The 22626-nt window shown below is 36.7% G+C and overlaps 1 protein-coding gene and 1 long non-coding RNA gene across 4 annotated transcripts; one reads left to right on the plus strand and one right to left on the minus strand.

Moving 5' to 3' along the window:
* Positions 1–3134: 3134 nt before the first annotated feature.
* On the plus strand, positions 3135–13563 carry LOC133731730 (uncharacterized). The gene is made up of 8 exons (XM_062159139.1): positions 3135–3291; positions 3368–3435; positions 8575–8694; positions 10615–10688; positions 10789–10846; positions 10928–11029; positions 11659–11770; positions 13074–13563. The coding sequence occupies exons 1-8, from the start codon at positions 3227–3229 to the stop codon at positions 13189–13191; spliced, it is 717 nt and encodes a 238-aa protein (XP_062015123.1). The 5' UTR covers positions 3135–3226; the 3' UTR covers positions 13192–13563.
* A 3143-nt stretch (positions 13564–16706) lies between these two features.
* LOC133732824 (uncharacterized) lies at positions 16707–20338 on the minus strand. Of its 3 annotated transcripts, none has more exons than XR_009857340.1 (5): positions 20037–20338; positions 18824–19003; positions 18200–18285; positions 17722–18082; positions 16707–16988 (listed from the first exon to the last, which is right to left on the minus strand). It is a non-coding gene; the product is annotated as an uncharacterized LOC133732824 (long non-coding RNA). The 3 variants fall into 3 exon arrangements; XR_009857339.1 differs by having other exon boundaries at positions 16707–17350; XR_009857338.1 differs by having other exon boundaries at positions 16707–17599.
* Between the last annotated feature and the right edge of the window lie 2288 nt (positions 20339–22626).

A 22626-nucleotide genomic window follows, 5' to 3' on the forward strand; every position in this document is an offset into this window, starting at 1 on the left:
AACACAAGCATTAAATAACTATAAACAATTAAATTATAGTTAGTATAAACATTAAAAAGAAACTTATACATAATTGAAATCAAGTAAAATAGGTAATAATAAAGCACAAGCATTAAATAAGTAACTATAAACAATTTAACAAAATTAAATTATAGTTAGTATTTCAGTTCTTATGTCCAAATCCATTGAAGTTCATCAACCATGTTCATGTTTCTCCAATTAGAGTCATCAAACTTCAAGATGTGTTATGTTGTCCATCACAAGTCCGAATTAGTCAAATGGGTACACCAATTCAAAGGGTTTTTCACAAGGAATCCAATGGAATAAGTCATGTAATCCAGTTCGAAGTCACATAGTCCAGAAATGGTGAAGAACCATAACAGTACAGAAACCGATATTTTTGATACTGCCCTTTGATGTTTAAGTCTTTACGTACGGTGTATTTTACCATTAATTCTCAAACTTTCCAGATCACAAGTAGAGGTCCTAAGCTTCAAATTGATATAAAGTTTGTAGAAAACGGATAAGAAATGAGGGAGATATGAATTTTTGAAGTTGTGATGGCTGTATGAGATTTCCAGCGAGTTTAAAAGTTGAAAACTTTGATTAGCCATAACTTCTTCATTTCTTAACCTTTTTGAGTGATTCAAAAGCCTAAATTGAAGAACTTTTGATGAGGAATTTAATACTGTAATTAGTTTTGACAAAACAGAATTTTTTATATACGAAAATACGGGTTTGCAGCAAAGCAGATCCTTTTCCATTTTATCATTGATTATGCAATTTGATAAATCTTAAAGACAAAAGAATATAGAAATGTAATCATGTACTTACTTAAGGAACTCAGAAGGTCTTGTGATCAAACTTTAGTCTTCTTCCACAAAAAGGAAACTTCTTAATGGTGCGTTTGGATGAGAAAATTATGAAATCCGTAGGGAGTTTTTTGATCAAATTTTGCATTTGATCTTCAAGTTGAGTATGATCAGATCATAATGATATATATAGGCTAGAATTAAGCATAAAATAAGTAAGTGACTAATTATTGTAAGGTGAGTGACTAATCACTATTTAAGTTAAATGATTAAAAGGATAAGATAAAATTAAAAAAAAGTAATAAAAGAAAGAAAGCATAAATCATATCATAAAACATAAATCCACTTGCTAAATATATATATTTATACACACATATCCATATGCACATTTACCCAAATAATAAGTAAAGAACTTTAGTGCTTTCTTAAGGTAAAAATAGCAATAATTTGTACTAAAATAACATGCATCACAAAAATAACATAGATAATAGTCTTGAGTTTGAAAACAAATATCGAGTGTACACAAGTAATACGAACTAACGTATTTTAGAAAGTTTACTAGAACTCTAAAAATTTACCTATATAACTTGTAAGTATAGCATGTGGTATCATCGGTTTCTAAAAAAAAGTTTAAGGTATCTTAGAGTGCTCTACAGTGATACTAAGTTTCGGGTTATTACAGGTATAGTGCGGGTACCGGGTTCTTAACGGGTCGACCCGGTAAGAACCCGTTAGCTTAACGGGTTTCGCGGGCTAAACCCGGCGGGTTTGCGGGTTCTCCGTTGGAACCCGTTAAAACCCGTAAACATTTTTTTTATTTTTATTTTTTAACTTTTTATCAAAGCAACTAAAACCAATTAAGACTTATGTATATAACCCCGCATTTGCCATTTTCTCTATATGAACATTTTTGGTTTTCTATTTTGAAATTTTTTATATTCTATCTTTTTAGATTTTTTTTTTCCTTTTCTTTTTTGACAAAAAATAATTCATAAATCACAATTATATGACGATCAAACGGTAAAATCCTCACGGATCACCTAGAGGATCATCTTTACCGATTTATACGATGATCCAACGGTCGGATCCTCACGGATCGCCCTTAGGTTCATCCTCTCAAAATTATACAAAGATCCAACGGTCAGATCCTCACGGATCACCTAGAGGATCATCTTTACCGATTTATACGATGATCCAACGGTCAGATCGTCACAGATCGCCCTTAGGTTCATCCTCTCAAAATTATACGAAGATCCAACGGTTGGATCGTTTCGGATCGCCCTTAGAATCATCCTCACAAAATTATATGATGATCCAACGGTCGGATCCTCACGGATCGCCCTTAGGATCATCCTCTCAAAATTATGTGAAGATCCAACGGTTGGATCGTCCCATATCGCCTTTAGAATCATCCTCACAAAATTATACGACGATCCAACGGTCGAATCCTCACGGATCTCCTTTTGAATCGTCTTTTCACAATTATACGAAGATCCAACTGTCGGATCCTCATGCGGAATAAGAAAAATTATAAAAATGCCTTGGTTGAAAAAAAAAAAAAAATTAAAAATCCTAAAAGTTTGCTAGAAATGGGTTTTTGGGAAGGGTTTTGAGTTAACGGGTTCTAACGAGTTTAGCCCGCAAAGCCCGTTAATTTGCGGGTTTTTTGCGTGTGGGCTTTTTTTAGCCCGGATTAATAAACGGGCGGGTTTGTGCAGGTTTTTAGCGTGCGGGTATCGTGTGGGTTTGCGGGTTACAGGTTTAAATGCCAGGCCTTGAGCTGAGCTTGAACTTGAAAAAAATAGTTTAAGCTCGAGCAAGTTAAAACTAGTCTGCAATCACATGCTCTGCATGTGTAAGAAAAATTTTAATTGTAAAAAAAAAAAAAAAAGTTATCTACAAAAGAAAATAGATCTGTTATTGCAGAGAGAAAATAGTGGGAGAGAAAACTCAGAAAAGTGGAGGTTGTGGGATAATTTCTTTTCAATTTTCTTAATAAAATCTATTTTATAATTGTCCTATTTACCCTTATGATTTAATTTATTGTCAAAGTTTTTTAATATTTCAGGGTTAAATCTGTCAAAATTTTCAGTTTTGGCTAACAAAGTCTCTTCTCTTAATAATAGTATAGATATAAGGATGTCAAAAATCTTTATGACAGCGGGTCTCCATTGGATCTATGTTCCTAATGAGAGAGGAATTTGAGGACAATTGGGAGATCAGGTAAATAAATTTTTATTGGAGATCGGGGGGCGGGTACAATGGAGATGACCGGATGAGGATGGGGAAGAGAGGGGCCCAAAATTACCTTTTATGGGCTGATAGTCACAGAGAAGCCCATCATAAGTCCATCACAAGTCCAGATTGTCCGGTGTTGTTGGTAGGCAACGAACGCAAAGCAAAAGACGGCAGAGATGGAAAGAGAAGGAGAAGACGACGACATAGTTTGCTTAGACGAATCGTTTTTCATCGATGACAAGTAAGACTCTCTTTAATTTTGATCATCAGTTTGATTGCAAATGTAAGCTAGCTAATTCAAATGGGGGATGATGCAGTTACCAGCTGACCACTTTCACATTTGGGTCTCAAGTTCTTCAACTCCTTTGCCTCCAATCTGCTTCCAGTAAGTCCATCTTTTCAATTTAACCAAAATCCATACAGTCTAATTGCATATTGAATCCATATCTTTGCCAATGCCATCTCTGTTAATTTACTGATCGGCCTAGTACCTCATGCTACATTTTCTCCCCTTTTGAGACGAAACTGAAATTTTATTAATAGAAACTAGAAAGAAAGACAATAGTGGAGAGAACAAGGGTCAGTTTCAAAAGAAGACGAGCAAATAAAAGGTGCTACTTTGCCAGGGGATAAAATTACTATATAGTAAATTTTAGACTTTCATGATATCAACTTATCACAGCTTTCCTGCAAGCTGACGCTTGGGGCCTTGTGGCTGGCCTTTGAATTGCGGTTGATATGCAAATTAAGCATCTGGATGCTATTCTCATGAATCTTATTCGGAGTAATGATATTGATTTACACACCCTTTTGGGACTTTGATAGTGTGAATTGCAAATCCCTGATGAATCATTATTTTGAGTCCTGCTCGATCAAGCATATTCATTGAGAAAGAAATATGGTGGCAGACATGCATAGTTTGGACAATGATTTAGGAGTATGCAGACTGGACAGGTACCCTCCCTTTGTTAATCAAGTTTTGATGGATGATATTGATGGCCTAGTGAGGCCTAGGACTGTTGTAACAACTTTGGCTGAGTAGGAGCAGTTTCTGTTTCCTTTTTCTGTGTTTTAATGCCTTTAACCAGAAAATAAAATAAAATAACTTACCACAGATTTCCAACAGTCCTATTTCAGTCCATCCATATAAACCCAAAACCTGCCATTATCCCGCATCCCCAAAGTTTTACCTTTCTTGCCTCTTCTTATAACCCTTAAATCATATACTTATTAACCCATTATTCCCTTTATATTAAGCAACTTACATGGGCTGAAAGTAGCACACACATTCTCTTCTTGTGTCCTTGGGCTCTACAGGCCTGGTTCTCTCATCCCCTCAGTTATCGTGTCTGACATAGTTGCTATTACGACCCTGGATAGATGGTTACAAGCTATCTTTTGTTCATGTACTAGTTTTGGTCTTCTTACCCTCATGTCCGCACTATGTTGCTTTTACATTATGACACATTTGGAAACACCATTGTCTTTTCAACCACAAGCGTCCAAACCCATGCTTAGTTTCATTGAGGGCTTACTCTGTTGCCATGGAGTTTCCCTTACTCCTATTTTACCTACTGCTCTAGCTCGCGACTCACATGGTTCTCTTCTTGCTGGGCTTTCTTCAAGTCTTCAGGCGACTTCTGCAATGGCTGCTGGGGCTTTAGCCATTAAGCTTGGCCTTCAGCTTGCAACAAATCTCTCCCTTTCTTCTTTTGTATTGGAATCAGATTGTCTTGCCCTCATTTCAGCCTTCTAAAATCCTTTCTCTTTGGTAGATTGGACTGCTTCTCAAATTGTTACTACAATTCGAGTTCGGCTGGTTTTTTTTCCGTATTAGTGGACCAGCAGACAAGCAAATGCAGTTTCTGATCATGTTGCTGTCTTAGCTTCACGCCGGGTGTGTCCTAAGGATTGGTATGCCAATCCCCCTCCCTCCCTCATGCATATCATGATATTTAATGCTGCTGCTCCTCTCTAAAGTGTTTCAGTGCAGTTTCTTTTTCTGTTGTTATTCCTTACTTTTCCTTTTCATTTTGTGTTTTGTATGTTCTTTGTTGTTTCTTTGTATCGTCAATTGCCCAAAAAAAAAAAAATTAAATAAATAAAAGAGAACAAAAAACTTAAACTTGCGTGGGCTTTTTTGTATTCCTCTGGATCTCCTTCAAAGGGCAATGAAAATCATGGTCAACACTTTGTACTCCCCCTCCCCCTTACCTTTGCTTTGGCTTCTTCTTTTTTATTATTTTTTGGGTCATTGACCAAAAGCCCCAAAATGAACTAAAGTTATCCCACTTACCCCAACAACAAATTTTTTTTCCCACTAACCCAATTTAAATTAAAATGACTATTCTGCCCACTTCCTAATTAAATAATTACTCTCCTCCCTTCGATCTCTCTCTTCTCTCTGTCTCTCTCCAGACTCTCCCCTTCTCTCTCTATGAAGCCAAAACCCTCTCTCTCTCTCTGCCATGGCAGATCCGGAACCGGAGGACGAAGCCCACCTCTTCTTCTTACCCTCCCCGCCCAACCCGGCCCTTGGCCTCTGCGTATGCCAGCTCGTACCAGATCGAGCTACTCGACGCGTTGTCGAAGCGGTGCAGCGTCGTCCACGACGGCTCTATTTGCCGCTACGGCGATTTGAGTTCGAGCTCCGCTGTGAAGACTCACCAAAATCCATGGCCTCTTGCTGGGGAAGCTCAGCCCCTTGGCACGGTTACTCTTGGTCTCGAATTTAGTCAGCATCTGAAAATCCACACAATTTCAAAATCAACCAAAGCAGACTAAAATTCAACAATCCGATTACTACGATTCGTTTCGGATTTGGCGATTGAGGAAAGAGATCAAGAGAAATAGCGGGAGAATGTACCTCAGATCTGGCAATGCGAAATGTCAATCGGTGAGGAGGAGGAGGTAGGAGATTTGGTAATGTAGAGCAATCGGACGAATCGGCACTCTAGTTGCTTTTGTAAAGTATTTTTTACCATAATTGTTTTATTGGCACTCATGGGTAATACAGCTTTTATTTGTAAATTCTAGTTGCCTAGTTATTTATTTATTTATTTTTTTGTGTAAATGTGGGCAGAAGGCATAGGACGAAAAAAAACGTTTTATTATCTTTTAATAGCCGTCTATTGGGGGGCAATAGACGTCTACTGGAGGGCAATAGACATTTTGAATTGATGTAATCTCCTTGTTTTTTTCTATAATTAAAGTTTTATGTGTCTAAATTTAGAGAGATTAGTTTCTATTCTGGCCACTGAAAGTTCTATTGGGGCAATAGACATCTGTTAAAGCGTCTATTGGGGGGTAATAGACATCTATTGGGGGGCAATAGACGTTTTGAATTGATGTAATCTTCTCGTTTTTTTTCTTTAATCAAAGTTTTATTTGTGTAGTTTTAGGAAAATTAATTACCATTTCGGTAATCTAAACGTCTATTGGGGGGCAATACATGGCTGATAGTCGTCTATTAGGGGGCAATATACGGCTGATAGTCGTTTATTGGGGGGCAATATATGGCTGATAGTCGTCTATTGGGGGACAATAGACTATCGGGGCAATAGACGTCTATTGGGGGCAATAGAGGTCTATTGGGGGCAAAAAAACATTTCCGGTGAGATTTTCAGCAAATTCCGGAATCCGGTGACCGGTGACCGGAATCCGGCAGCCGGTGACCGGAATCCGGCGACCGGTGACCGGATTCCGGCGGCCGGTGACGGGCTCCGGCGAAGTCTCCTATGGTTTCTCTCTCTTCCATTTTCTCTCTCTCTCTCTCTCTCTCTCTAAGTAACAAAGGGGTTAGGGGTAGAATGGTATTAAAAAAAAATTAAAAACAAAAAAAAAATCTTAATGGGGTATTAGGGAAGACTCCCTTAGAGTGTATTGGGTAAGAGAGAATTAAAAAAACTTAATGGGGTTAGTGGGAAAAAAATCCCTAGAAATGGGGTAAATGGACAAAAACCCTTATTTTTTTATTCTGGTAGAATATAAACAAAACTTAGTGAATAAGAAAAGTACAGCAAAGAGAACGTGGACCAGAAGTCCACAAAGTAGGAACCAAAGAGGAAAACATTGCTCTGAGTAAAGCAAAACAGAAGCAACAAATGTGGGACAGACCCTACTCCACTGCAACAGCTTTGCACCCTTGATCACAGCAGCCTTCCAATCTAACAGAATGGAAGAAAGACTGTAGTCTTTGACAGCCTTCGAAATAGAAGCCCAAAGGGCTGCCGATATTTTACTCTCTTCCATAGCTCCTCCACCCCTACACCTAACTAGTCTTCAAAGAATCTTCTGTTTCTTTCAATCTGCAGCACCCAAATGACGGTGAGAACACACACCCCCGTAGAACTTTGGCTTTCTTTCCTTTCCCAAAACTGACATGTGATGACTGAAAAGAGCATGACTCCTGGGTTCTCCCAAGTAACTCTAGCCTCCCTAAATAACTTCTTCTAGATAAAAGAAACAACTTTGTTTTGGAATATTTTCACAAAGTGCTAACCTTTTCATTAGTCACCAACCAAGCAAGCAGTTAAACTTGAGGGGAAACCTTACCCTTCCAAATCTGACCAACAGTATGAAAGTATGAGATTCACGTTTTGCAAAGACAGCTGCTATAAGAGTTGCATTGAAATTCACCCTGAATTCTCCATTCCAGCCCCTAGTGTCCCCTGTTGAAGGAAACAAGCATGCACCATTGAGCTTTACTGACGGAGAAGAAGACACTCCCATTGCAAAGTTTTTAAGGTTCCTTCTGAATGCCAAATTCCATCCATAAAGAAATACTGTAACATCTGCTGACCCTGTAGTCTTCTCAAGCTTTAATTGAGGGCCATGATTTATGTTTAAATGAAAACCTTGATTTCTATCTGCAAAGAGAACTTCTGTTGGTGATATGGATGTGTTATCGATGGACTATAGATAGTTGGAACATGTTTCGCATTCCTGCCAACAGAAACGTTTTAAATGTTTTATACTTCTGTTGGTGATATGGATGTGTTATTGATGGACTATAGATAGTTTGAACATGTTTTGCATTCCTGCCAACAGAAACGTTTTAAATGTTTTATTTTCTGTGAACCATAGTATACCCATATATTGATAAGGCAATCACCATATGTAGCACTTTTGTACAGATATGGCTGGTGCTATTATTCGTCTCATTGCATAAGCGGTTGCGGGTGCCTTTCTTTCTTTCTTTCTCCCTCAATACTTTATAATATTCTAAGGTGTCAGCTAGTGTTCAGTTTTTATTTCATAGTTGTCAGCATATTTGAAGGGGAAATTGTAGAATCCCTCGATCATATATTCAAGGTTTGGTGGTACACTGTGCATGCTTTGATTTGATGCCACTAAGGTGAAGTCTTAAAAAGAATGTCTTCCCATATCTTTCCGTACCGTTCATATAGTATCCTGCTGCTATATAATATGTCACCCATGTTAAATTATGTCCTTTGGCTTTGATTAGTTATCTTTTTTATTTTTTTCTTGCCTCAACTCGTAATTCTAACTCTTCTTGGAACAGCTGATTTTGATCTTACAGGACAATTGGTGTGGCCAGGGGCAATGCTGTTGAATGATTACCTTTCTAAGAATGCAGAGATCCTGCAAGGATGCACTGTTATTGAGTTAGGGTCTGGGGTTGGTAAGCACTAGTCTAAGAATTTCTTTCCTTTTCTGTACAAGGAATTTCCTAATCCTCTTAATAAGGTGACTTACTGAACATTAACAGAGAAGATATATAGCAATGACTATGGTTAGTGAGTTTGGAAATAAGCGGGGTTGGGGAGGAATTCGTGAAATCACCTTTTCCTTGAGGGTTTTGGAGGAAGGTCATATATCTAATGCGTTCTGCACAGTTTTTGTTTCAGTGTTATTTTGGTCTGAATATACTTTGACTAAATGTACTTTGTTTATTGTAATTGCACTATTTTGTCATTTTATTTTATTGTTCCATAAGTTTTTGACATAAAATGTTCTATTCAGTAAAAACGTCGGCTGATATAGAACACTCGTTTAAAAGTTTATATTTATTCATTGACAACTCTTATTCTTCACAAATCATAGTTGTTATATTTCAAATTTTGCAAACATTACCTTATCATAATTAGGGAGAATGCTCTAGTAACTCTGGATACCACATTCTTTTTGTTATATGTAAAATACTCATATGCACATGCGTGTGCGGCACATTTGCGCGCGCGCACACTCACACACATTATATAGATATACATTGTATATTGTATATAGATATATATACCATATTTTGTGTGTGTCCACTATATAGATAGATATTGAATATTGATGCAGAACACAGCAACAGTTGGTGAGCGTCTGATTAGGGTGGGTTGCGGAATGGTGAGAGATTAAGAAATTAGAATTGAGAGATTAAGAAATTAGAATTGTTTTAGAAGAGACAGGGTTTTTAGCTGTAGAAGGGAAAAATAGAATGAGGGAGGTTAGGGGAGGGAACTCAGACACCAAGCCTTTCAGTAAAACTTGAGTTTATTTCATTCCAATCTGATTTGGGTTTACAATAAGTAGCTCTATAATTTGAGTGGGAACAAAGCTTCTGAAAGAATCAAAAAAGTGGCTGGCTATTACACGTGACTGGCCCTATACGCGCCAAGCCGACCAATGATTTGAAAAATTGTTGCTGTTGTTTTGGGCGGGGGGGGGGGGGGGAAGAAACCTTCCACCTAGAATCGAACCCCTTTTACCTGCCGCCTAACCCCCCCGTCCTCATCTCATTGGTATGAAATGAGGCTTTGTTGCATTATATGTGATTGCAATCACTTGGAGTAGGATTATATTGGGCCATTCAAGGAGTAGGCGGGGAACCAAGACCGAACTATTTCTATGGGAGCCGATGCTTTCAGGAATGATACGTGATATTTATAGGCTTAAAATACATAACCCTTAAGAGTCCTAGAACACGAGAATACTCAATTAAAGACTACTAAGAACAAAACTCTTGAATACTCAGACTTATATAGACATAAAGACACACTCAAGGACCCTTGAATACTTACCCTAAGACTTAAATATACTCTTGAAAGAACTAGACGCATACATACTCCTCATAAAACTGAAAAATAACTCTTGCAAGACCCTTAAACTACCACGGAGACTTTCCTTTTGACCAAAGAAGGCTGGGCATAGTCTTAGGCTTCCGAAGAGGATATTTCTTTTCTAACCAAGTTGTGGCTGCTGCATTATATATCTATGGTTCTGTATGCTACCTACTTAGAATGCATCTATTTTGATGAGTATCAAGCGAATCAAATTGCTAGGATCACTCTGCAGTGTTTGTCAGTGTCCAAACTGTTTATGGTTTAGATATCCATTCTTGAGTTATCTCTGCAAATCATCATCAACATCAACACAATCTGAACATTTAATTTTCATTAGTAAAGGATGCTCATTTCCTTGTTTGTTGCAAACACCAGACTAGTCTAACTTTGCTGTCATATCTAGATGGGTAAATGATTTCCAATTTGTTATATGTACATAATTTATGTATTATTATCTGATTCAAACTTGGTTTGGTTTTTCTAATATACAGGTATTACTGGAATACTATGCAGCAGATTTTGCAGTCAAGTTGTTTTAACAGACCACAATGAAGAAGTGCTCAAGGCAAGGCCATGATATTAAAATAATAATGCCAGGACTGCAGGACATTTGATAGGCCATCTCTAGTGTTCTTTATTTGACTAGTTTAAGTTTTCTTTCTCAGATCTTGAATAAAAATATAGAGCTTCACGCATCTTCTGATAATCCTGAATACTGTGCTGGTGAGAGCTGGTGAGAGAACAAAGTAACGGTACATATTATGCAGAGAATGTTACTGAAAATTTTCTTCTATGTATGTGCAGGATTAGCAGCAGAGAAACTAGAATGGGGAAATTCTGAGCAGATCTCCCAGATTTTACAAAAGTATTCAAGAGGGTTCGATTTGATTCTTGGAGCTGATATATATATCCTGAATTGTTATTCTTTTGCCTTTATAATAAAGAAAGTTGGGATCTATTCAGGGATCCCACAAGTTGACCAAAAAAAATGAAAATAATTAGTGATTAAGGGAAACCACAAATGTTCTTAAAGGGCACTTGTTGCCGGATCGCATAAAAGATGATTTAACAGTTGATATCTTTTGATTTTTAAATGGTTTTGAGCTAATATCTACACCCTAAACCTCTTTTAATGCGTTTTGGGAGTGCACTTGTTTGCCTCTGCTATTCCCGTCAAGCAACACAAGTCTGTTCATTGCTCATAGCTCCCTGCTAGTCAGGGGATGCCTTTGGACTAACAGCATTTTTTGGTTTAATTTATGCATCTTTTACTAGTTTTAGTTGTTGCTGGCACGTAGTTGCAGTTTTTTAGTTTTGTATTCCATGTTTCTGGAGTTCCATCATACCAGTGACATGACAGAGACCACTATTTGAGCATTTAATACCTTGTGCATCTTGTGGCTTTTGTTTTCTCCTTAATTTTTCTTGTGTGATTAGAGTCTTGTTATACGTGCATTCTTAAACAATCCATGAGTAGCTGAGATATTGCATTTGCAACATATTGGGTTAAGTACAAATCCCTTGACAATGCATACGCTTTCAGCAGTCAAGCATTACTTCGCTTTTTGACACGGTGGAAGAACTTCTTCGAGTTAGAAAAGAAGGAAAGTGCAAATTCATACTAGCCTATGTGTCCCGTGCTAAGACGTAAGGAGCAACTTATTATTATTTTGCACATTGTTTATTTAATTATATTTTGAGCATTGCCAAAATAACAAGATCTGAAATTGTTTCAGTTACTGTTTTTGTAGTTCCACTGAACTTTTACTTGAAATAATGTTGCACGGTAAAGATGCCATTTCTTACTTTCAAAAATTTTGAACAAAGTATTTTATCGCTAAAATATTGATTTTTGAAGATAATCAAATTCTCAGTCAATATCACATGACCTTAACTAGTAAGTACTCCTAAGAGGAATATCAATTTCTTATTTTATTTTATTTTACTTTTTTGGGTTAATCTTGAATGTGTAGAGGAAGTGATGAGCCCATGTGTGATTTTATGTTTTGTTTTTTCAGTTCGGTGTTGCCCAAGTCAGTTGTGGCTCTTATTGATTGTTTGCATGTGTTTGTAGTAATAAGCATGCTCTTTGGAAACCTATTTCTCATTGTATTATTTTGTGTTTGTGAAGCGTGCAATGATCTAGGATCTTTAAGTCTTAACAGTATCTAGCATTACACTTTTTTTTTAGCTTTTCTGTTTATCTTGAATTTATTTACTTATGTATGGGTGTAAATGGTTAGCTTGGCTCATATGTCTCTTATGGTTGATTTTTCTAAAGCGAGCTTGGCCCAACTCAACCTGTCCAAAAACACTAGCTGAACATAAGGCAAACTTGAACTGTGTTCAGCCAACTTACAGCCATAACTTGTCCTAGAGGGTGTGTCTGATTGTTTCTTTTTGTGGATCAATATAAGGACAGTTGAATTGGAAATTGGGTAGTTATCTTTCTTTTTGGCCGAACTCTATTGGGAAAAATTGAACAGCTTGAGGTTTCTTGCCATTTACTAAGAACCTTGTTAATCGGATTTTATCATGGTATAATATTCTTTTATCAGCTTTTAGTGACTGAATTGACATTTATTCTGAGGTAGAGAATTCTAAGTACCTTATGCTTACATATTATAGAAGTATCTCCATCAATACCAATTATTTAATACCAATTATTTATTTGGTTGATACTCAACTAGATTGAGTTTAAAAGCCTCTAGTCTTCAAGTATTTCATCATTGTATTGCTAGACGTTGCTCCTCTTAACACATTCACTTAAAATTGAAACTTTGCTGGTGTGGAATCATATCCTGTAAACTAGTTTCATTATTTACTTTCATATTATGACACATATCAATATGGCAGGACTGTTTCTTTCCTTTTTTTTTTTTTTTTTTTCAATCCTATGTGTTTTCCATTTCTCCTTCCATTTCTTATACAAATTTGATTTTATATGTAGCATGGATTCATTGGTCATTAGTGAAGCGGCCCGACGTAAGATGCAGATAAATGAATTAGTTGGGACTCGATCTTTCGTTGGCAATCTCGAAGGACTTATCTATGAGGTGAACCTATAGAACCCTGAGCAACTTGCATTCACATGTTACTGTTGGCGAAAATTGCAAGAAAGCTCCAGGTGTTTCTGGTGAACCAACCATGGATGATCTCATTTGTATTTCTCTTTTGAGATAGATAGCTAAGTTTAGTGTCTGTAATTTGAGTTTCTTACGGTAGAAAGCGCATGAAAATTTTGTCAACTATATTCTTTGAATAGTTAGGATTTGTTTGTTTTGTGGTTCAATGATTCTACATGATTCCAAATCTTAATGTTCTAAAGAGTTGAAGTATGAGTTCATCCATTTGAACTAGGATTTATTTGCAAAGAGTTGAAGTATGTGTTCATCCATTTGAACCATGATTTATTTTGAAGGCAACTATTTGCGGCTTGTTATTTATTTTTATTTTCCATTAATCCATCTGAGATTGAGTCTATTGTTCAAGGAAACTTTGTTTGTGCGTGCCTGGTTAAACTAGGAGTAATCATATTTAGTATTGAATAAGAAAAGCGAATCCTACTAGATTATGGTTATAGATTTAGAATAGGAATATGAATCCTGATACCTACCGTAATGTATCATGCAATCCTCTATATATAAAGGCCTCTATTCATTCAATGAAATATAACTATTCTCTCTACTTTTTCTCTTCATTTGTTTCTCTTAAACACGTTATTAGCATCAGCTCTAATCCTGAATCAAAAGCCAAATTCTTTTCTGCAAAGCATCATGCTGCGCAAAACCTTAGAACCCCAAACCCTAAATGCGCGCCATCACTACCACCGTGCGCACCCTAGTGCTGTGCTACCTACCCCGTGTGCACACCTGTGCCACCACCTGCGTGCCAACTTCAAAGAGAAGACCTACAAGACTCCAAGAACAAAAACCTACACCAAGTAAGATTTATTAAATGTTCCTGCTTTCGTTTAAATTCTTGTTCTTCTTTTCACCGGGGACTTGCAACCTCCCATCTTTCTGTAACATGGGACAAACTGTGGGGGTTCGAGTTATCTCCAGACGAGGAGTCCGTATAGAGAAGAGATTTGAAACGACCATCTATGTCAAAGTTTCACCTAAATCCAACTACTTGGAAAAATTGTGTCTTGGGAGCAAAGATTGCTTAGAAACCCTATTGTTTTCGTGGGATTACCTAGACTCTGAAACTAACCCTAAAGCCTCTTGTTAATTTCAGGAAAAGATGAATAACCTGAACAAGCTGGATTTCACACCACTAGATACAACGGGCATAGGATACCACAAGTGGGTTCGTGACGTTCGCAACCACCTGAAGGCCCAAGGGATCTTATCTGCGATCCGAGAGCAACCTACTGCTGCTGTGGAACTTGATCAAGCAGCCACTGATGCCTTAGAGGCCAAGAATGCCAAGGCAATCATTATCATGATTCATTATATGGACGAGTCTCTTCAATCCAAGTACCTCAATGAGGCGGACCTTAAAAGGCTATGGATAGCACTTGAAGAATGGCTTGGCAATGTCAGTGAATCCTTGCTTCCTGACCTAGAGATGAAGTGGCAAAATCCTTAAGTAGAAATCGGAAGCACTACGCATAAAATCCTTAATGGAATTTTGTGAGAAGAACATCACAGACGCTATGCTGATTGAGAAGACCCTCGCATTATGCTGATTGAGAAGACCTTCCCAGTCTCTGACTTGATAGTTGCAAAGAACTATCGTTTGGAAGTCAAGGCAAGGCGGATCACAAGATTTCATGAATTGATCTCTGCTTTATCTATTTCTAAAAAGCATGAAAGATCCTTCTGAAGAATTATCATGCGAGGCCACCCTCCCATGCTCTCCAAAAGGCTTCAAGAGAACAAGTAAGCACATATTGTCCCACATCGAAAATAGAGACCTCTCTTAGAAAAGAAGTCATCCCCTACTTAGAAGAAGATGTGATCCATGATCCCCACATTTGTATTACTACAAAGGCTACTTAGCCTCACTCATAATGACATCTCTATGTGGACGTAGCCTTGCCTCATAGACAAGGTGAACCACTATACATCTTGTGTTGTTTCTTTCTATCTCTATCCCGCTTCATACTTGGTCTCAGAATTCACACCAAAACAAAGGTTAATAGAAACGAAGGGATGAGGAATTCACAAAGTATCCTAAAAACCTAGTGAAGCTCTTGTATAGTTGAGTGACTTCCTTCAAATCCACCAAGGCAATGTAGACGCCATTTCTCCATAGAGGCATAATAAAGGGCCTAATGTCATCATGTTAGGCCTATACTTTATTCTAAACGTCCTTCGAACACTTGTGAATTGGACAAAGACCAAATTTTCCTTGTATGGGCCCTCACTTCAAAGCAACTCTAAATTCACAAAGTATGTGGGACTAAAATCCATAAAACATTACAATTTCTTTTTCTCTTTCAATTGTCGTAATACATAATTTTTTTTTTGCACGGCATATACATACATATTTTCTCATGTACCCTCACACTTGAACTTTCACCTCTTCTCAATCTTCAATCTTCGCTAAATCTCCAAGTAAAGTCTCAAACATTAGCTCCACTAAGTCTTTAGAACAAAGGGTAAGAATATAACTATACTAAGGTTTAGGGTTAAGAATTTTAGGGTGATGAAAGAAAATGCTTAATGTAGGCTCAAATGGGTTTATCTAGGGGGGGGGGGGGGGTGCACATCTTGTGTACACAAATGGGGACTTGTGGCAATTTGGGAATGGTGATAAATCCTAAGGTGCCTTTATCCTTTCTGAAATTAGGGACTTATATTAATAAAAGTTTCAACAAGCATAAGAGTGAGTTCTAACATTCTATAGTCCATTAAACTTAATCTGCGGCAAGTAACTAATCAAATGAAAGATAATGAGGTCAACTAAACATCACCAAGAAAATAAGAATATACACTATGCCAATAACCTCATCAGACGACAGACAATGACCGTCGTCTGATATGCAAAAAATCTGTCGTCTATTAAGCTGATATCTGATTGACGTTCAGACGACGGTCAAAGCCCGATGTCAGAAATTCACTCAGACACCTAAAAAAAATCTGTCGTCTGAATGTGCTTAAATATGTACAAATTGTAAGTATATGTAGATATCAAATAGAACGACAGTCAAATGTTATTGTTGTCAAACTCTAGCAACAGACTTTACAAATAATCTGTTGTTTGTTTTAATGTGAGACGACAATAAAATGTCGTCTGAATGTGTAGAATTTCAATGTACCTTTGCTAAATCTGTTGTGTGAACTTTATTGAAACAACATCCGCTGTTAGTTATCTATTGTATCTCTTGTTGTAAAAGGACAGTTAAATGTCCTTTGAATGTGTAGATACTTGTAGTGTCTTTAGTCTTTCTGTTGTGTCTACTTGTTTCAAACAACAGTTGTTGGTAACTTTCTATTGTTTCATATTATCAAAAAAGACAGTTGTTGGTAACTTTCTATATATATATATATATATATATATATATATATATATATATATATATATATATATATATATATATATATAACTTCCAAAGTACTATCATATATCCCAATGATGAAAAAGTCATACTCAAATCATAAAATATAGTTTGTTAACAGCAGTATAAACTAATATACTCCATTGATAAAAATTTCAGCATGGTTGCTCCAACCTCCTCAAAAGGTCCTTCATGAAGGGTGTACTTGTCCCATGAGTAATCAGCAGTGTATCTACTGCCTTGGTCAAAGACATCACAACTTGTTTTCTACTTGCCTTTTGCAGACTAAGTATCATCTCTGCTTCCTGACCATTTCTGCCCTGATAGATCTCTGCTTCCTAAGTGAGGACCATTTTTCTGTGACAACATCAACCAACATTATTTCAGTTACCATTGGACTAAAGAAATGAAATACAAGTCAAAAAACTTTTAATACAAGTCAAATTTTTATAGTCAAATTTTATGGTAGCTTCATTCAATGACAGAAGCTGAGTGAAGAGATCTGCTCCAATTGGTGATTCCTGCAACTTACACATGTTAGAAGCAATGAATTATACTATAATGCTGATGCGGAAGAACATGCACGAATAATGAAACATTATACAATAACAAAGACTCTGATGGTCTGATGTTAAAAGTAACATGGTACTCCAAAATTTTTTATGTGACAAATCTCAATACCAAACTTGTTTTCCCAGCTCCAATGTCCCAAGAAGCACCTGAGAAATCCATAATATAGTGAATCAACCAACATCTATTCCTCTTGCTGATGTTCAATACTAAATTTTTAAAGCACAAAATGTAACAATACAAAGGGAAGTGCTTTTCCACAGGAAACTAACTTTTGGGCATAGACAAAATTCTGAATTCCTAAAGGGTAGTCTAAGAGGTAACTTGAGAACATAATTTGATCTTGGATCCTCACAGAACTTGAGGTATATTCTTATTGCCTGTTCTTGCCATAATCGCTTACATGATCAAATTTCTCAACCACAGGTTGTAAGGATGGAGAGACTTTTATCAATTTGAAATTAAGTGAAAACCAAGCAAAGGCACTATAATGAGAATCAATGAGAGAGAAAAGTTATACCAGGGACATGCTATTGTGGGATCTGTTTTGATGTTTCCAGGGAATGTGAAGCACTTGATTAGCCTTTGAGGCTTTGACTATAGGGGATTAGTTTTTGCAAGAAGCAAAAATGGAGTGGCAATATCATTCCAAAATGACCGGTGGTTTGTTCTTTGACTGGTACGCAGTTGATTCGCTACATGCCTTTCATCTTGTCTCTTTCTTCGGATTCTGTCATTGAACATACTCTAACAAGATCTTAAAATGAAGAATTCCTCTCTGTATTAACTATAATGCAACCATTACACAGTAGCTACAGTCCAGAACTGAAAGTGGAGGTGGATAGTCCACAGAATCAGCAGCAGTGAAATCGCTATAATGACTGATAACACAAGCAATCACAATTTCTAAACATAATCAGTTATTCACAGAAAATAGTTTAAATTCTTTTCCAAAATAGTCTCATAATTTCTACAAAAACAAAGAAAGACAAGCTCACCAAAATCCCCTTTGGTACAGCTGAATGTTGAGTAACAACAAATTCCTAATCCACTAACTGGCTTTGAGAAGGCAAATTCCCATGCACTACCGAAAAAGAGGTAATACAAAAGAGAATAAATATCATTAGCGAAACCGAAAGCGAACACATAACAAAGACAAGTGACATTAAGCAAACATATACACAGTACACAGCTATAGTTCATTAAGTTTCATAGAAGGAAAATCCATAACAATTCAAAAAGAGAAGCCAACACTTTCTCAGGTAGAATAATCCAACATCGACGTTATGAAATTGATAGGTAACATCATAAGATAAAAGAAATAATATTACTAATTCTAGGTTGCAGCATTGGTACCTACTTCTTTCAATTATACAAAGAGAAACTTTAAACATTATAGTTAGGGGTCCTATAGAAACTAGAAGAGAAAACTACACAGTCAATAATGTTAAGCATGAGCATGAGGGTGCATCTCTATAAAAGCATCCTAGTAAGGAGGGGTATCTGGTGTTCTGCCAGATTTAGTCAAGATAGCTTAACAAGTTTGACAGTCATAAAACACGAAATGAAATTAAGGGTCATAGTCACTATTCAACAATAATTTATGAAACAGCCATGCTTACTTTGTAAAGGTCAGCAGATCCAGAAATACGAGTTGCAAAAACTTCCTTAATAGTAATAAAGAAAAGGTTGCATCGAACCTTGAACTTGACTGCGTCCTTCGTCTTCTTGATTTTCACAGAATGGGCATCCTTCCTTCTTGCAGTCAGGAGGAAATCCTTGATCTCATGGATTTGCTTCGGCTATTGGTAGAGAAACAAAGTAATTAGAAATCATAGACATTACACTCGGTCAATTACGCACTTGAAACCATTAACTATCACAAATTTCACTCTCAAGAATGTCCATTTACACAAAATTACAATTGTCTTTTAAACAGATAATAAAAAAGAGCTATAATTGAGGAAGACAACAACAGGAGTATTATAAAGACTAGTTTTTCAAATGCGGGTTCTTATCAAAACACTAATCTTATATTTCAATAGTCATGTACATGTAAGAGAGATGACAATATCCCAATAAACCGTGAAAATTGAAAAGCCAAAAGGCACCATTCGTATTATAATCTGGTTAAAATAGAGATCATTAAGGTCTGGAGCGTACAATATGAAAGGTTCATAGCAATTACCACATCATGCACAAATGTTGATAGCAAACCAGAAGGTCCATAGTTTAATGATATAGGGTCTAAAGCAGCAAAGGCATACACAAAATAACATCTTCCCAGATCCAGAACTCTATTAGCCCAAACACAATATCACCTACTTGAGCTCCAAAAGACAAGAGTAACACTAACTGAGGCCATCCTTATAATGCAAATGATGAACAGAGGACTAAAACCCATTGAAACCATTCTTAGCTATTATTTCAAAATCGTACCAGCAAAACAATACAAATACAAACCCATTACACGAAATCTCAAAGTAAGGAAGAACAAGTGCAAAGACCTATGTTCATGAAAGTGGTCTATGAAGGTCTAATTAGTAGTAATAAAGAAAAGGTTGCAAAAGAGGAAGAACAAGTGCAAATCTAATACTGCAAGTTCAAAGTTGATTCTATGCATATTTACTGATATAACACAAGCAATCCTAATTTCTAAACAGACGTTTAACACCAAATTCGACTTCAATAAAAAAACCGTAACACTTATATCTGCTTTGATAACCTTCCATCCCCAATTCGAATATAACCCAGAAAAAAAAATCAAGATTCAAAGGAAATTTCCTATTAAAGCCCTAAATCCCCAAAACCAAAACCCTGAATCTAAAGGCTTACCAGCATAGATAAAGAACTACTGATTGACACCCATGAAATGAGCAATGAGGTTTGGATGATTTCGCGAAGAGGGGTATGAATTGGAGGGTTAGGTTTTGAAACAAAGTCTGGATCAGATGCAGATTAAGGTTTCCTTTCTTTCTCGAAGAGGGGTATGAGTCGGAGGGTTAGGTTTTTGATTTAGTTGGATTTTTGATTTGGGTGAGAACTTCGATTTGGCGGCACGAACTTGGGTTCAATTTGGGTGAGAGAAGGTAGTGTTGTGTAAGAAGAAGCTGAGAAAGGTTTAGATCGAGTTTGATAAATTTATCGGGGACAGAGAAATAGCTTTAAAATTTTGCATATATCGCTTCACGTTGTGCCAAACAAAAAAAAAGCCAAGACAAAATTCAAGGTCAATTTATCTCCTTTGACGAGACGACAGATAAATGTCGTCTGAACAAAAAATAGAATAAACAGGTACAACATGAGCTGAAATCAAATTTATCTCCTTTGGTTAGATGACAGATAAATGTTGTGTCAAGACAAACCTAATTCTCAAAACTAACTTACCATGGTATGTTGCTATATTCAGACAACAGTTTTTTCATTGTCTGTCGTTAAAATATATCAGACGACATAAATCAACCTATCTGTCGTCTGAGCTCTGTCGTCTGATGAGGTTATTGGCATAGTGATATTTTTCATTAATCACTCAGAAAGAAAAGCATATAGGCTCAAATCCACACAAAGGGTATTTTGAATCATACTCATCCTAGCATGCTCATAATTTGTACCCTGTTAATAAGTCCATGTCCACTACACATACATATGTCACTTATATATCGTATTACCAAAGAAAAATAAGAAACTTTCATCTCAATATTGTGATCCTCTTTTAGTCATGATTTTAGAGATATAAGCTCATCCTAGACAGTCAAAAGGGCGTGCTATGACTCAAAAACCAAAAACAAAAATAAAAACAATAAAAGAAAACGTAGAAAAGTGTTTTGGAGTTAGGGCTTTTTCTCTTCTTGTTCCAGTAACTCCTTTCAGACAGGTGAAGAGATGAACGATTTTGATGGGGCTCAAGGCCCACTTGAATGCAGTTCTCGTAGAATAAACTAGACCTAAAACATCATATCATACTCAGATGGGCCTAGTTGAAGAAGATATTAACCCAAAGTTTATTTTGACTCAAACAAAATAAAACCTAAAACCAAAATACAAGAATAAAGTTGACGAAATTTTTTTTTTTTTTTTAAATTTTCTGATTTTTTATTTGGTTTTCTTTTATAACCACACAACTAGCTAATTAAAAACACAAAAAAACGTTAAACCCTTCCCCCACACTTAAATCATACATTGTTCTCAATGTAATACAATTGATAGCATGTAAAGCATAATCAAAGTATAAAGATATAGAGCTAACGCAAGCAAAAACCAAAAACAAAAATAAACCAAAGAAAAGTCGAAAATAAAGGAGATAGAATTAAGAGAGCAAATCTGCGTTGATGATCTCCTCCACTGCTATTTTTCTGAATCAGATTGCCTCCCAAGCAGCGCTTGAGTTTAACGTCTTTCAGCCAGATAGAGTGTCTTTCTTAATTATTCCAATGGAGGTGGAACCATATGGCGGTCCTCCTCCTCCACAGTGGTCTCCTTAAACGCCTTATTGTTTGAACCTAAAATTGGCAATGCCCACATGGCACACAGGTGGGTAGGGCCCACAAGAAATTTGGCTTAAGACCGCACTTGAACGGTTGAATAGCCGCGGCGTAACGAAAAGCCGTAGTGAGTGGCTGCTGCGTAACGAATGTCAATAACGCTTATAATAGAGCGGGTGCCTTGCCAAGAGAATTTTCTAGAAATAATCTTTTAGTCCCTTAACCACTCGGCATCTATGCCGAAGCTCAAGGGACTAGGGGGCTCTGTTTGAACCAATATTTGGCAAGGCTCACGTGACAGATAGGTGGGCCTGACCCACAAGGAGTAATGAATGACCGCGGCTAATTAGCCACGGTACATTAAAGATTTACAAAGTTGATTCTCAATTAGCCGTGGCACATTAAATGTTTATTGTCAAATTTATGACCGAAGAAAACGTGTGCAGAGAGCCGTTATTGGATCTAGAGAGACCAAATGAATCATAAGGCGTAATGAATGACCGCTGACCCACAAGTCGTAATGAATGACCGTGGCTAATTAGCCGCGGCACATCAAAGAGATTGATTGTCAGGAGAAACGTTACCAAAGTTTGGGGCAATTAACTTGAATGAGCATCAGGAGGTGTTATTGCCAATCATCAGTTACAAGACCTGATTGATTGCTCATGAAAGAATCAATCATTAATAACGTCAAAAATATCACAAACATGAATACTGCTGAGATTGCTTCTTTTCCTTCATTCAGTAGTTTAGCTTCACTATAGAAAGGACCATAGGATTCATTGTTAGAGGTCCTCGACCAAACGCTCTCCGTGATTACTCAAATTTTATCTCAATACATTTCAACAATTCAGCAACACTTATCAATATTTACGTGTTTATCTTATCATTTTCTTTATAGTATTTATCTTTCCTGCACTTTATATTGTTGCTCTTTACATTCA

The sequence above is a fragment of the Rosa rugosa genome, chromosome 2, assembly GCF_958449725.1.
Source record: "Rosa rugosa chromosome 2, drRosRugo1.1, whole genome shotgun sequence".
Lineage (NCBI taxonomy): Eukaryota > Viridiplantae > Streptophyta > Magnoliopsida > Rosales > Rosaceae > Rosa > Rosa rugosa.

What these genes read in the sequence shown, in the direction of transcription:
- LOC133731730 (XM_062159139.1), top strand. Translation starts at nt 3,227, where the DNA reads ATGGAAAGAGAAGGAGAAGACGACGACATAGTTTGCTTAGACGAATCG. An exon ending in TCGTTTTTCATCGATGACAA is followed by an intron (nt 3,292 to 3,367) that starts GTAAGACTCTCT and finishes GGGATGATGCAG; the next exon opens with TTACCAGCTGACCACTTTCA. An exon ending in GATTCTTGGAGCTGATATAT is followed by an intron (nt 11,030 to 11,658) that starts ATATCCTGAATT and finishes GACAATGCATAC; the next exon opens with GCTTTCAGCAGTCAAGCATT.